Raw genomic sequence first — 14478 nt, 5'->3', positions numbered from 1 at the left:
GGTGGAGATATCCTCTAGGAAGCTCTAGGAAGGATTTTTCAGCTGCCCAATGTCACCCTAGGCATTTTGTCGTTAAAATCAGGAGTATTTGTAGGGAGATGAAGGGGACTGAGCTCTCCCACCCCTCCATCAATCCTGATAGATGAAATCCCTGAGGGACTGTATTTTTCTTCCAGTTCCTCTGCATTTTTCCCATTCTTTCCAAGCTGAAAAGCAAGTTTGCCCGAAATGTTTCTTTCAATTTTCCTTTCCTTCCTCATTTTTTTTCTCATCTGAAAATAACATGTATCTGAGAGAAATTATCTCTATCCTCTCTCTATTCCCATATTTTTTAAGATAATATTTCTGTTATTCATGAAAGTAACAAGAATGAGATAGGTGTTAATATTTTCTCACTGTTACTCTTGGGGCTCTTGTGGATTCTATTTTGTTATATCCAACCACAAATGCATTCTTAAAAGTTTGGTAAAATGTAGGCAGGATTCCTTTTATCCCAAGTTATGTCAGATAGATAAGATGTCCTAGTTTCTATTTTGTTGGTGGGGGAAGTAGAGAACAGCTATGTATTTCCTTTTTTTCTTTTTTTGAGACAGAGGCTTGCTCTGTCACCTAGGCTGGAGTGTAATGGCGTGATCTCCACTCACTGAAACCTCCACCTCCCAGGTTCATGCCATTGTCCTGCCTCAGCCTCCCCGGTAACTGGGACTACAGGTGTGCACTACCACGCCCAGCTAATTTTTGTATTTTTAGTAGAGACGAGTTTTCACCATATTGGCCAGGATGGTCTCGAACTCCTGACCTCATGATCTGTGCCCCCGCTCCCCGACGCCGAGCTTCTCAAAGTGCTGGGATTACAGGCGTGAGCCACCACCCCTGGCCATTTCCTCCCTTTTATCAAGGACTGTCACCTCTGGAAGTTAGATTCTTTAAGTTTATTTGTATTCCAAAGGTTATAATGTTACTATTTTAAAAAATATGATTTGTAGCTTATCCAGCTTATTTTGTTTGCTTAGGATGACAGTGATGGTTTCTTACTACTTTCTATATTTATTCCAGAAATACTATTTATAAACACATTAAAATGCAACAAAAATATTGCATACATATCTACAGATGGTTCATTTCTGTTGTTCTTTAGTCATTTTAAAGTTTCAAGTTTCTTCCATCATATGTAATTTTCCTTCAACCCAAAGACACTATCCTTTACATTTTCATATAAGTGCAGGTTTGCTTATGAAGAAACTGTTTCTCTTAAAATTTCTTACCTTGTTTTCATCTTTTATGAAAGTATAATCCTACCTAGGTTGCTAGGTTTTCCTTTCTTCATGGAGCACTTTAAAGATGTTTTTCATTATCTTCCATCTCACTTTATTTACAATGAGAAGTCAGTGAGGAGTCAGCAGTTACTTTTGTTTTGTTTACCTTACCTTATTGTAATCCCGTCTTATTTCTATGCCTACATTTAAGATTACTTTTCCTCTGGTTATCTGCAATTTGACGATGATGTGTCTTGGCATGGTTTCATTGTGTTGAGCTTGGATTTATAGATGTTTTAATAACATTCAACAAATTATTTGCTTTTATTTCTTTAAATATATTTCGGACTAACAGCATTCTTCTGATATTGCAATTACGTATGTGTTTGACTTCTTAACATCGTTCCACAGGTCATTGGATTTTTGTTCCTTTTCCTTTCATCCCTTTTTATCAGTATTACAGCATGGTTTGTACCTATTACCCTGCCTCCACTTACATAGATTACCAGAGCCCTTCTTCAATAACTCTCTTTTCGTTAGGATACTGCTCCACAAATTCAAGCCACCTGAGACTCTGTGCTCTCTAATCTTTGTCTTTTCAGTTTAACAAGACTATTTATACGTTGCCTTGTTCCCCCTTCTTGTGCTGTGATTTGGAAAATGTCTCCGGGGATAATTATAGAATTCATTTTTAACTCACTATCTCAAGGATCACGGTTCTGTATTTATTCATTTCCAATGTCTAAAACTTGTTGTTTTATATATTTTTGTAATTTTATTTGTTAATGCTTATTTTGGAAAGGCTAGTTTAATTCCAGTTAGTAATGAACAGAAGATTATATCTTTATTTGTTGATAATGATCATTTTTATTAACTAGATCACATTTCATATGGCATCAAATAGGTGTTGTGCCGGACACCTCTTAACCTCAGTAGGAAGGATCCAGGTTCAAGAAGCGGAAGAAGAGACCCAGAGCCAGCAAGTGAGATATGGGGTTTGATTAGGGGATTACATACAGGGAAGAGTCCAGTGGTCACAGGCTGGACAACATATCTGCCTTACGTACAGTCCAGTGGTGGCAGGCTGGTCAGGAAAACCACAACTGCTTGCAATTTCTATAGCATTTAACAGGCTCCCCCCCACCACTTAACGATCTCCACCCGGCAGCCTCCGTAACCCAAAATTCAGGGCATTAATCCCCTGTACAGCCTGTGTTCCATTGGACAGGTTGGGGGCTCAAATGTTTCTCATAGACAAGGAATGAATCTCCGGACTGGCCACTCCTGGATTCCCTGGCTCAGGACACACTTTCAGGTGCCTCTGCAATCTGGGGTCGTTCTAAGGATATGTTTAAGTTATTGCTATCAGGGGCTTTTACTTTACAAAAGGCATTAAATAATTAAAAGTCATAAAATATGCTTTAATTAGAAAACTAGGCATGATATTTCCAGGATGATTTCATATTTATATTAAATTGAAAACATGTATGATTTTCTACAGCTATTTTCACCCATGGTTTTTAAAATTTCATGCAACGGCCTGAGTAAGGTAGCTCCTTCCTGGACTCGCAGTACTTTGGGAGGCTGAGGCAGGAAGATTGCTTGAGCCCAGGAGTTTGAACCCTGTCTCAAAAAAAAAAAAAAAAAAAAAAAATTACCCTAGGGTGGTGGCACTTATCTGTAGTTCCAGCTACTCAGAAGGCTGAGGTGGAAGGATCCTTTGAGCTGGGGAGGTTGAAGCTGCAGTGAGCCATGATCACACCACTGTACTCCAGCCTCCAGGTTGGGTGACAGAGAAAAACTTTGCCTCGAAAAAAAAAGAGAAAAAAACTTGATGCAACATATGAGAACTTTTAATCACATATATGCTATTATTATTTTTGAGGATTGATTTCAATAGCATATACACAGGGTCAAACAGAAAAATGAAAATTGTCAAAGTGTTTATTTAAAATTAAATTTCAATAAATATACATTCATTAAGATTTTAAAAAAAGGAAAACTGAATATCTTGTTGAATATACTGTTAAGTGAAACCACTGATGGCTGCTTCCCAGAAATTATCTTTAAAAATCCACATTTATAACCAATAAAATATTTTAATATTTAGGGAACTCAGAGCTATTGTGGTAAGCATTCAACTTTGTTATTTTTGAGCTTAAGATTTTTGCATTTTCAGTTAAGATGTGAAGATTGGCTGGGCACAGTGGCTCATGCCTGTAATCTCAGCACTTTGGGGGCTGAGGCGGGCGAAACACCTGAGGTCAGGAGTTCGAAACCAGCCTGCCCAACATGACAAACCCTGTCTCTACTAAAAATACAAGAATTAGCTGGGCATGGTGGCGGGCGCCTGTAATCCTAGCTACTTAGGGAGGCTGAAGGGTAATCACTTGAACCTGGGAGGTGGAAGTTGCAGTGAGCCAAGATCACGCCACTGCACTCCAGCCTGGGCGACAATGATAGATTCATCTCAAAAATAAAATAAAATAAAATAATAAAATAATAAAAAAGTGAAGGTTGATCTATGTCAAGATAGTTTGTAAAGTTAAAAAAATTAATCAAGAATTTGTTGTCTTCAAGGTCATGCTGCAAGCTAACAAATACTGGTTTTTTATTGTTTCCATTGAGGCTACTGAATTGACCTACTTACAAATCTTCAAATATGCCTCTAATTTTTTAGATATCTTTATGTAACAAAATGTCCTTCAGGGTCTAGGGTATGTTCTCCTGAACCCCCAGGCCTAGAATCTCAGCCATATATCTATTTTGGTTCACCCATGGAGTACCCTGGACATACTTAAAAAATGGCACTTAGTTTGCAGAGTTATAATAATCTTTTGACTGCTTTTTTTTTCCCACTTGATTTTAAATCCCATGAAACTATCAATGGTGTATGATTCATCCCTATTGCCCATTATGGCCTTTACTACAGAATAAATATTAATACTTGTTAAGCAAACAAGTGGAATTACTTCTCTATTCTACATTGCATACAAATACTATTTTAGTAGGAATATGAATATGAATTGAATCATTGGATGCTAACATTCTATTTTGTGTCTTCTGTTACAGGCTCTTAAATCTGATCTACAATGGAAAAAATTCTTTTTTATCTGTTTTTCATTGGCATAGCAGTGAAAGCTCAGATCTGTCCAAAGCGTTGTGTCTGTCAGATTTTGTCTCCTAATCTTGCAACCCTTTGTGCCAAGAAAGGGCTTTTATTTGTTCCACCAAACATTGACAGAAGAACTGTGGAATTGCGGTTGGCAGACAATTTTGTTACAAATATTAAAAGGAAAGATTTTGCCAATATGACCAGCTTGGTGGACCTGACCCTATCCAGGAATACAATAAGTTTTATTACACCTCATGCTTTCGCTGACCTACGAAATTTGAGGGCTTTGCATTTGAATAGCAACAGATTGACTAAAATTACAAATGATATGTTCAGTGGTCTTTCCAATCTTCATCATTTGATACTCAACAACAATCAGCTGACTTTAATTTCCTCTACAGCATTTGATGATGTCTTCGCCCTTGAGGAGCTGGATCTGTCCTATAATAATCTAGAAACCATTCCTTGGGATGCTGTTGAGAAGATGGTTAGCTTGCATACCCTTAGTTTGGATCACAATATGATTGATAACATTCCTAAGGGGACCTTCTCCCATTTGCACAAGATGACTCGGTTAGATGTGACATCAAATAAATTGCAGAAGCTACCACCTGACCCTCTCTTTCAGCGAGCTCAGGTACTAGCAACCTCAGGAATCATAAGCCCATCTACTTTTGCATTAAGTTTTGGTGGAAACCCCTTGCATTGCAATTGTGAATTGTTGTGGTTGAGGCGTCTGTCCAGAGAAGATGACTTAGAGACCTGTGCTTCTCCTCCACTTTTAACTGGCCGCTACTTTTGGTCAATTCCTGAAGAAGAGTTTTTGTGTGAGCCTCCTCTCATTACTCGTCATACACATGAGATGAGAGTCCTGGAGGGACAAAGGGCAACACTGAGGTGCAAAGCCAGGGGAGACCCTGAGCCTGCAATTCACTGGATTTCTCCTGAAGGAAAGCTTATTTCAAATGCAACAAGATCTCTGGTGTATGATAACGGAACACTTGACATTCTTATAACTACTGTAAAGGATACAGGTGCTTTTACCTGCATTGCTTCCAATCCTGCTGGGGAAGCAACACAAATAGTTGATCTTCATATAATTAAGCTCCCTCACTTACTAAACAGTACAAATCATATCCATGAGCCTGATCCTGGTTCTTCAGATATCTCAACTTCTACCAAGTCAGGGTCTAATACAAGCAGTAGTAATGGTGATACTAAATTGAGTCAAGATAAAATTGTGGTGGCAGAAGCTACATCATCAACGGCACTACTTAAATTTAATTTTCAAAGAAATATCCCTGGAATACGTATGTTTCAAATCCAGTACAATGGTACTTATGATGACACCCTTGTTTACAGGTAAGAAAAATTAAGCAAATTTATATACTTACCATGCATCTTAGTGTAGAACTTGTTAATGTACTACTGATTTTTTTTAATTGGCAGTGCTCTTCTGTGTTGTAATTCCGTATTTTAAAGTGCATAGTGTAAGCTTTGAAAAAGGTGGTAATACAAGTGGGGAGATATTTTGAATGGTATTATTTTTAGAGAGTTCAACTTATATTTAATATTATGCTTACTTACTTTTTTTCCCCCTCATCTAAGAGATGTGACTATCAGAGAACAAGACTGATTTATAATAAAAATTCAAAAACATACCAGAACTTACACATCCAAATGAGTGTTCTTTCCTTCAAGGAAGTCATGTTGGGAGGCTATACCATTATCCCAATGATGCTGCCATTGCTCAAAGCACTTTTGGAATTATCTTTAGAACCTTCATCATACTATTTTGAATATCCTCAGTGGTGGCAAATCTTCGTCTTTTGAGGGTGAATTTGAATTTTGGAAACAAGCAAAAGCCATTTGGAGTCAAGTCTTGTGAATAAGGTGGGTGATCAAGATGGGTATTGCCATTTTTGGTCAAAAATAGGATGTAACTATAAAATAATGAGACTGATTTTTTGAGTGATTAAGGGGTGTGTGTGTGTGTGTGTGTGTGTGTGTGTGTGTGGTTGTGTTGTCTCATGTGTACTGGTTCTAAGAGAGTTCCAAAAAGAAACATTATAAATAATTTGAGCAGTGAAAGTATCACTGGAATTAGGTATGTAATATCCAAGTAAGGATGATGATGGGGAATTTGCACCTACTAAAGAATTTCTGGTATGTTTTTCTAAAGTTCAGCCTCATTGATTTATAGTCACATCTTGTCCAATTTTCTGTTTAAAAGACATATTTTTATCCTTTCATATAATTGAGAGACTTACTATGCCCTGGGAAATGATGCAAAACCATGGCTTTGAAATATATATAATACACACACACACACACACACACACACATATATATATAATGTTTAAGATATTCAGAAATCAGATCAGATCAGTTCCTATGTCCCCAGGTGAATTATTCAATATAATTGATTTTCATTCCTGTATGGAAATGAGAGTAATTTTTTTTTTTTTTAAAGCATGGACTAGTAGGCAAAATTAAACCTATCCTAGCTAGCCATGTGATCAACCCGGGGCAGGATTCTACCTGGCTGAGTTTCAATTCCTCGTTATTACAAGGGAGAAATTATCCCTTCATCACTAAATATGTGGGGACGTGGACTATGATACATGTATATTAACTTTAAGTAATTTGCTCTTGTCATACCAGGCTCTTCACATAACCCATGGACTACTGTCGATGACAAATACCCCTCCCCACCCCACACTTTTCTGTAGCTGTTGGATATTATATATATTTTAAACATTATCTCTGTGAAATCAGCCAGATTTGATTTTCCAAATTCCAGGATTTTAATCCTGCAATGACAAGTAAAATTTTGTTAAACCTTGAGGAAATTTCTTGAATCCCTGACTTTTTTTTGTCATTTGTAAAATAGTGATAATGCCTGTCTCATAAGGTCATTGTAAAGATTAAATTTTAATGTATACAAAATGCTTAGTAATGCCTGTTGTTTAATTATAAATTAGGTCATATTCAGTTGCTACTGAAGGAACAGGAAAATAGACATCAACAAGAAACTTTTAGAAAGTAGTAGATTCACAGATGTCTATAAACTCTTTAATTAATTAATTAATTAATTTTAAGGTAAGGTCTTGCTCTGTCACCCAGGCTTGAGTGCAGTGGCACAATCTCGGCTCACTGCAACCTCTGCCTCCCGGGTTCAAGCAATTCTCCTGTCTCAGCCTGCCGAGTAGCTGGGACTACAGGTGCCCGCCACCACTCCCAGCTAATTTTTATATTTTTAGTAGAGATGGTGTTTCACCATATCGGTCAGGCTGGTCTCAAACTCCTGACCTCAACTGATCCACCCTCATTGGCCTCCCAAAGTGCTGTGATTACAGGCATGAGCCATCACAGTGAAAGTGTCACTGAAATTAGGTGATATTAGATTTGGGCACCACCTAAACTCTTATACTTTATAAATTGTGCTCCGATGGAAATTTGCGGTAGCATAAAATGGAATGAGGGATTTATGCTGTGGTTGACAGACTTGCCTTGTTCATGTTTCTAGGATAATATTACTTATATGTTTTCATTATCCTCATTTATAGGTAAAAACATAATGGGGTCCAAGTGTTGATGGCATTAAAAAAGGATTAGATTTGTAAAGAAAGTACTTTAATCTTAGTAATAATCTTAGTTACTAAATATATATTTACTGGGTGCAATTTCATTTTTCTGAAATGGAAAATAAATGCTCTGAAATGCGTATCTATTTAGATTTCTAATGTGATTGTCAACATTTTCCCTTCCTTCAAATTTGCTTTTAGTCGTAGAGGTATTGTAAGTGCTAAATGGATTTGTTTAGCAGTCAGATAATGTCACAGTCACACCTTTCAAAAGTAATTTATCATCAATGATTTTTTAGCAGTGTTTTTTATTAGGAGTTCTCCTTTGCCAAGCAATGTAATTAGTAAGCTTGTGAAGGCTTGGGGTAGGAACAATTAATATAGTGCAGATGCTGACAAGGACTTTTAGCCATTTTAACTCGGTAAATATGAGATTAGATCATTTTTCAACAATTCATATGTTATAAATGTACTTACCTTAATGAATAGTAAAATGACACCGAACTAAAGTCGTAGTGACTTTCTGTGTATATGTTTTGTTTTGTTATTAATATTAACACAAATTCCATTGTCCCTCAGAATGATACCTCCTACGAGCAAAACTTTTCTGGTCAATAATCTGGCTGCTGGAACTATGTATGACTTGTGTGTCTTGGCCATATATGATGATGGCATCACTTCCCTCACTGCCACAAGAGTCGTGGGTTGCATCCAGTTTACTACGGAACAGGATTATGTGCGTTGCCATTTCATGCAGTCCCAGTTTTTGGGAGGCACCATGATTATTATTATTGGTGGAATCATTGTAGCATCTGTGCTGGTATTCATCATTATTCTGATGATCCGGTATAAGGTTTGCAACAATAATGGGCAACACAAGGTCACCAAGGTTAGCAATGTTTATTCTCAAACTAATGGGGCTCAAATACAAGGCTGTAGTGTAACGCTGCCCCAGTCCGTGTCCAAACAAGCTGTGGGACACGAAGAGAATGCCCAGTGTTGTAAAGCTGCCAATGACAATGTGATTCAATCTTCAGAAACTTGTTCGAGTCAGGACTCCTCTACCACTACCTCTGCTTTGCCTCCTTCCTGGACTTCAAGCACTTCTGTGTCCCAAAAGCAGAAAAGAAAGACTGGCACAAAGCCAAGTACCGAACCACAGAGTGAAGCTGTCACAAATGTTGAGTCCCAAAACACTAACAGGAACAACTCAACTGCCCTGCAGTTAGCTAGCCGACCTCCCGATTCTGTCACAGAGGGGCCCACATCTAAAAGAGCACATATAAAGCCAAGTAAGTTTCTCACTTTGCCTGCTGAGAGATCCAGAGCAAGGCACAAGTGCTCCCTCGATGGAGAATTAAAGGAATACTATTGTTATATTAACTCGCCGAACACATGTGGACTGTTTTCTAAAAGAAGCATGTCTATGAATGTGATGTTTATTCAGTCTGACTGTTCTGATGGTCATAGTGGAAAGGCAACTCTCAAATTCTGAGGGACTACTGAAAAGTTCTGTGTCATTTATTATTTCTTTTCAACGAAAAATCATTTTGAGAACTCACATAGAAAATTGGAATTTGCAATTCTGATGCTGTGCATAAATCAACCTTCTCAGGAACAGTATATATATATACATATATAACTATATATATATGTATTTATGTATATGTATACTGGAAGGAAACATAAATAAAATAATAAGGGAAAAAGCATGACATTGCAGCAGTGCCTTTCCCTATTCTAGGACCAGCTCCTAGGACTAGCAGCAGCAGATTTAAAAAATGAAAATTGTTGTAGAAAAAAGACAGTGTTGCATAAAAAGTGATATGTTCTCTAATTTTACAAAGGACCACCTATGGATAAATGATATTTTTAAAGTAGACTGTATATTTTCTTTCAATGGTAATAGTGTTTCCTTTGTTTTTAGGGAAATGTTGTAGAGAACAACTTCATGTTGCTAAATTATTTAAAATAAAATATTCAATTAGTATACTGAGTTAATGTTAAAATTAGTTCCCTTCGAAACAACATCCTTGGTGCAGGTGCCTTAATGGTTGTAAGATATTTCTCCTCCATGACACACCTTTTTCAGTGGAAAAGGGAAGAAAGTGCAATTTATTTTGCATTTATGAAAACTCTAATCAAGTTTAAGTCACAGGCTACAAATTCCTATGCATCTACATGGACATATGAAGGTGTTTTCGTTCATTTAATACACATTTTCTGAATGAATGAGTTTTATGTTGGTCTTAATGCAAGCTAAAGAGGGAGACATACAAGACTGCCTTTATCAAAGGGGCGTTTATCTTTATCACCAAGTAAAATTTAAAAACTTCTAATGGTGTTCTCATTAGATTTATAAGTCTTATAAAGTCATTGCTCATTAAACAGGCAGTGGATTTTTTTCCCTTTGCACTATAGTTTTGCATTTGAATGTTTTCCTTTTAAAGTAAATGCATTTGCTATTTTAACCAGAAACTGTGATAAATTTAACTAGAAATCATACCATTTAGTGAGAATACATCATTTTTTAACACAGGATTTTAAATTGAGTAGAAACTAATAATGCTCCTGGGTAATGTGGAATTATTAACAATTTACTGAAATTAAGGTCTATAGATAAATGTTTCTATTCACTCCTTGAAAAACTTAATTATATAATAATTTGAGGGTGTTTTATTAAAGATCTGTAAACAGGTTAACATCAAAGAGGTTTTGTTTTGTTTTGAGAATAAGGCTCACATGAGAACTTAGACCCATTGCTTTACACAAAAGAAATGACATTTTAGCCATAATATCGTAAGATAGGGGCTTTACTGTCTTATGTCAAGTACTCTTTGGGAGTAAGTTAAACACACAGCAAAAGTTTATTAACTTTTTCAGATCACTTGAAGTACCACTTGAGATACAAAGGAGGAATGTGGAATCGTTAATTTCCTTATGCTAGAAGCATATATAACAATTTCAGTTACTGGTAACTTGACAAAGCCACATCTTGTCATACACAATGTATCATGATGCCATTCCACAATATGTAAGATTAAAGTAGTTAGAGATGACTTTCAGTGCTAGTATTCAAAATAATTATCCAACGGGCTTTTTTTTTTTTTTAAGCGTTTGCTAAATCCCTTCTCTGCGCTGATTCTTTCTCTAAAAAATTTGCCTTTCACATTTGCGAAGTCTAATTATCCTTCACTGCTCAGTTATTTATTCGTTGTAAGGAATAGATGAAATCACATGTGGTAGTAGTTTGCGAAGTCAAAAACAGCACTCAGAGTGAAATGTATTTTCAGCACTATTAATGTAGTAATGCTCTAATTCCAACTAAATATTTTAAATTAACATCAATTGCATAATTCCTCAATAGGTGTTGATTTGCAGAAGCATACTACTTTTTCCCTTCTTAGATTTATCAGCATGGTATTAAAAAATATTTAACATACAAAAGTTTTCAAGACTTGACAAAATGAACCTTCAAAGAATTTCTGGGATTATGAAGGTTGTGATCAAAGATAAGGATGCTCTGAAATCATGCAACATCAGCAAGGTTAACATATGTACTATAAGTTACTGATGAACTTCGTATTTTCCAATATTTTTAAAAATCAATTTCCTACTTATGTTTCTAATGAAAGTTTGATTAAGTATCTTTCATTTCTCATAGACTTTTTAAATTCCATGATATTTAATCATATGATATTTATTTTGTTTGACTAACACCATTGAAAAGCATTTAATGTTATTTAATATATTTGTAATATGATCATTTTTACAATATTTAAACCAAATGCTTGAACACTTGTTCTTAAAAATGATAGAAAGGTGAGTATCTGGCCTGATATTTTGCCTTTCAAGAAGTCTATATTTTGAGAGATTAACAAAAGACTGACTTATCAAGAAGGTCAATTTTTTTTTTGGTATTTGTTTATAAACATATGAAGAAATTTTTGCTTAAAGTAATTGCAGTGTGAAGTGACTGAAAAGTAAGTCTATGGAAAAGTTGGGGATAATATTACCTATCCTGATGTCTGAAACATAATTTTTGCTTAGGTGAATAAATGAGTAAATGAATAGATAAATATGGCCAGGGAGTAAGGTGTGGAAATAAGAGTTTTCATTAGTTAGTACAATACAGATTTGTGATCTAAATATTATATTACCATAAGCAACAAATTCTCTGTCCTTTTCTTGTTTTGCTTTCTGTCATTCATTATTTTATTTCTCATTTAAACAGTCATATATATGTGATCTGAAGCATCTGGTTTGCTGTTTGTTGTTTCTGACTATATGAAGATTATGTATACTTATATGTTATTTTTGCTTCCTCATTCTTAATTATTTTTCTTTTATTTTTGTCATTTTACATTATAGTTTCAGCTTGTTCAATGTGAGAACAAACAAAATAATGTGTTTCCTGTTATGCATGTATTAACGATGTTTACTTCAAACATTTTTTTAAATTGTGTTCCTGCATTATTCTTGTTCCTTTCGAATAATTGTTCCCCAATTGAAAATACAAAGCTATTATTACCGTAGTGTCATAAAGGGATAATGAAGCATCTAACGTGGCCCCACATTTTAAAAAGCAGTATATTTTAGTTAGATGGATATTATTTATTTTAAGTCTACAAATATATAAATACATAAAAACATCAAATACAACAATTTAAAGTAGACATAGTGGCCGGGCACGGTAGTTCACACTGTAATCCCAGCACTTTGAGGGCCCAACATGGGCAGATCACTTGAGGTCAGAGTTTGAGAACAGCTGGGCTAATGTGGTGAAACCCTGTTACTAGTAAAAACACACACAAAAATTAGCTGGGGGCGTGGTAGGAGTCTGTAGTCCCAGCTGTTCAGGAGGCGAAGGTGGGAAAAATCGCCTGAGCCCGGGAGGTGGAGGTAGCAGTGAACCGACATCCCGTCACTGCATTCCAGCCTGCGTGATGGAGAGAGACTCCGTCTCAAAAAGAAAGAAAAAAAAATTAATTAATTAATTAATTAAGTAGACACAGTAACACTCAAACTGTGGCCAATTTATTCCCCCCCCCCCCTTTTTTTTTGTAACCATTAAAGGAGTCAGTGGAGGTCTTAGTAAGTTGTTTCATGCTTTAAAACAGTGGGTTTTTACCTGCTTTGTAGATATATTTTACTTAAAATTTTGGAATATAAGTTTTGAACCATTGTAAGAAATCTCTAAACATAGTAAGTCTAATCTTTGAAAGATGCATACTTTTCTCCACAAATTTGTAAACAATTAAAAAGCATAAATGTGTTCCATTTGTCTCCAGAAATCTTTTTCTTTAAGTTTTGTAATGTATTTTCTCTTTAATTTAAAGTACTTGCATCCAATATAAATTTTACTATTTTATTTGCTTGTATTTTTGAAAATAAAATATATCATTTATAAAGCTAAAAAACTTTAAAAGTTGCCCTAAAATTTACATCAGCCACCTTTTAGTTCTTAAATTTAAGTTTTTCTCTTTCATTATAGCAATAAACTTATGATTTTTTAAATTCCAATAGTTTAACAAATCCATAAATATAAAGTATCATCTTTTGGGTAGAATTGTGAAGCATATGAGACATTTCTTAAGGAGACAACAAATACAAGCCATTGTCTTCTCAGCATAGTTGATTTCCAGTTGCATTTTATAATGCTGAGAAAACAATGTTCATTTATGTTAGACAGAATGGAGACTATCTACTATCTTTCCCTTGCTCAGCCTTCCCTCGTTCCAAGAATAGTCCAGTGATTTTACTTTAACAATGTATGCTTCTGTGTGAGTGTGAAGTGTTTTGAGAAAAGGACTTCTGCACAGAGATGGATTGTATGTGAAAAGGATATTTTTCTTATCCTCTTATGTTGCTGATAATAACACTTTACCTTACAATGTTAATGATATTTAAGTAAATTTATAGACAAGAAATATGTCATTTTTGGAATGGCATTGAGAAAAGAATAATCAAAATTAGTGTTTGAATTTTTACTTTCAAAGGACAGATTGCCCAGTCTTTTTCTTCCCGTGCTAGATAAATACATGCTGGGATTGTGAATAAAATTAGTTTGTTCACATCTTTATTATTTATGTATTTATTTATTATTATATTTTTCCACAGAAACAATTCATGTAGCAGGGTAAAGAAGACCACTTAAAATAAAAAGAGTGGTAGGCCGGGCACAATGGCTCGTGCCTGTAATCCCAGCACTTTGGTACGCCGAGACAGGCAGATCACGAGGTCAGGATATTGAGACTATCCTGGCCAACGTGGTGAAACCCCCATCTCTACTAAAATTACAAAATATCAGCTAGGCATGGTGGTGCGCACCTGTAATCCCAGCTACTCGCTAGGCTGAGGCAGGAGAATCATATGAACTCCGGACTCAGAGGTTGCAGTGAGCCAAGATTGTGCCACTGCACTCCAGTCTGGTGACAGAGTGAGACTCTCTGTAAATAAATAAATAAATAAATAGTGGTAAACATATTGTTGTGATTGAGCAATCCTAAAAATGTGGTGT

General features: G+C 35.6%; 1 protein-coding gene across 10 annotated transcripts in view; it reads left to right on the top strand.

Annotated features, from left to right (window-relative positions):
- Window positions 1-14478, top strand: part of LRFN5 (leucine rich repeat and fibronectin type III domain containing 5) — a 280525-nt gene that overhangs the window by 258689 nt on the left and 7358 nt on the right. For 3 of the 10 annotated variants that reach the window (XM_017961140.3, XM_021941155.2, XM_017961142.3), the window contains 3 exons: window positions 2161-2239; window positions 4329-5733; window positions 8538-12711. In XM_017961140.3, coding sequence (XP_017816629.1) covers window positions 4349-5733; window positions 8538-9453 — 2301 coding nt within the window. In that variant the 5' untranslated portion in view covers window positions 2161-2239; window positions 4329-4348 and the 3' untranslated portion in view covers window positions 9454-12711. Of the gene's footprint in view, window positions 1-2160; window positions 2240-3761; window positions 5734-6072; window positions 6265-8537; window positions 12712-14478 lie in introns of those variants that run through there. The other 7 variants (XR_002523342.2, XM_021941156.2, XM_017961144.3 and 4 more) reach the window with 7 other exon arrangements.

Source organism: Papio anubis, chromosome 7 (assembly GCF_008728515.1).
Source record: "Papio anubis isolate 15944 chromosome 7, Panubis1.0, whole genome shotgun sequence".
Classification (NCBI taxonomy): domain Eukaryota; kingdom Metazoa; phylum Chordata; class Mammalia; order Primates; family Cercopithecidae; genus Papio; species Papio anubis.
Note: the sequence above shows the minus strand (reverse complement) of the source record. Positions and strands in the feature narration are given on the sequence as shown.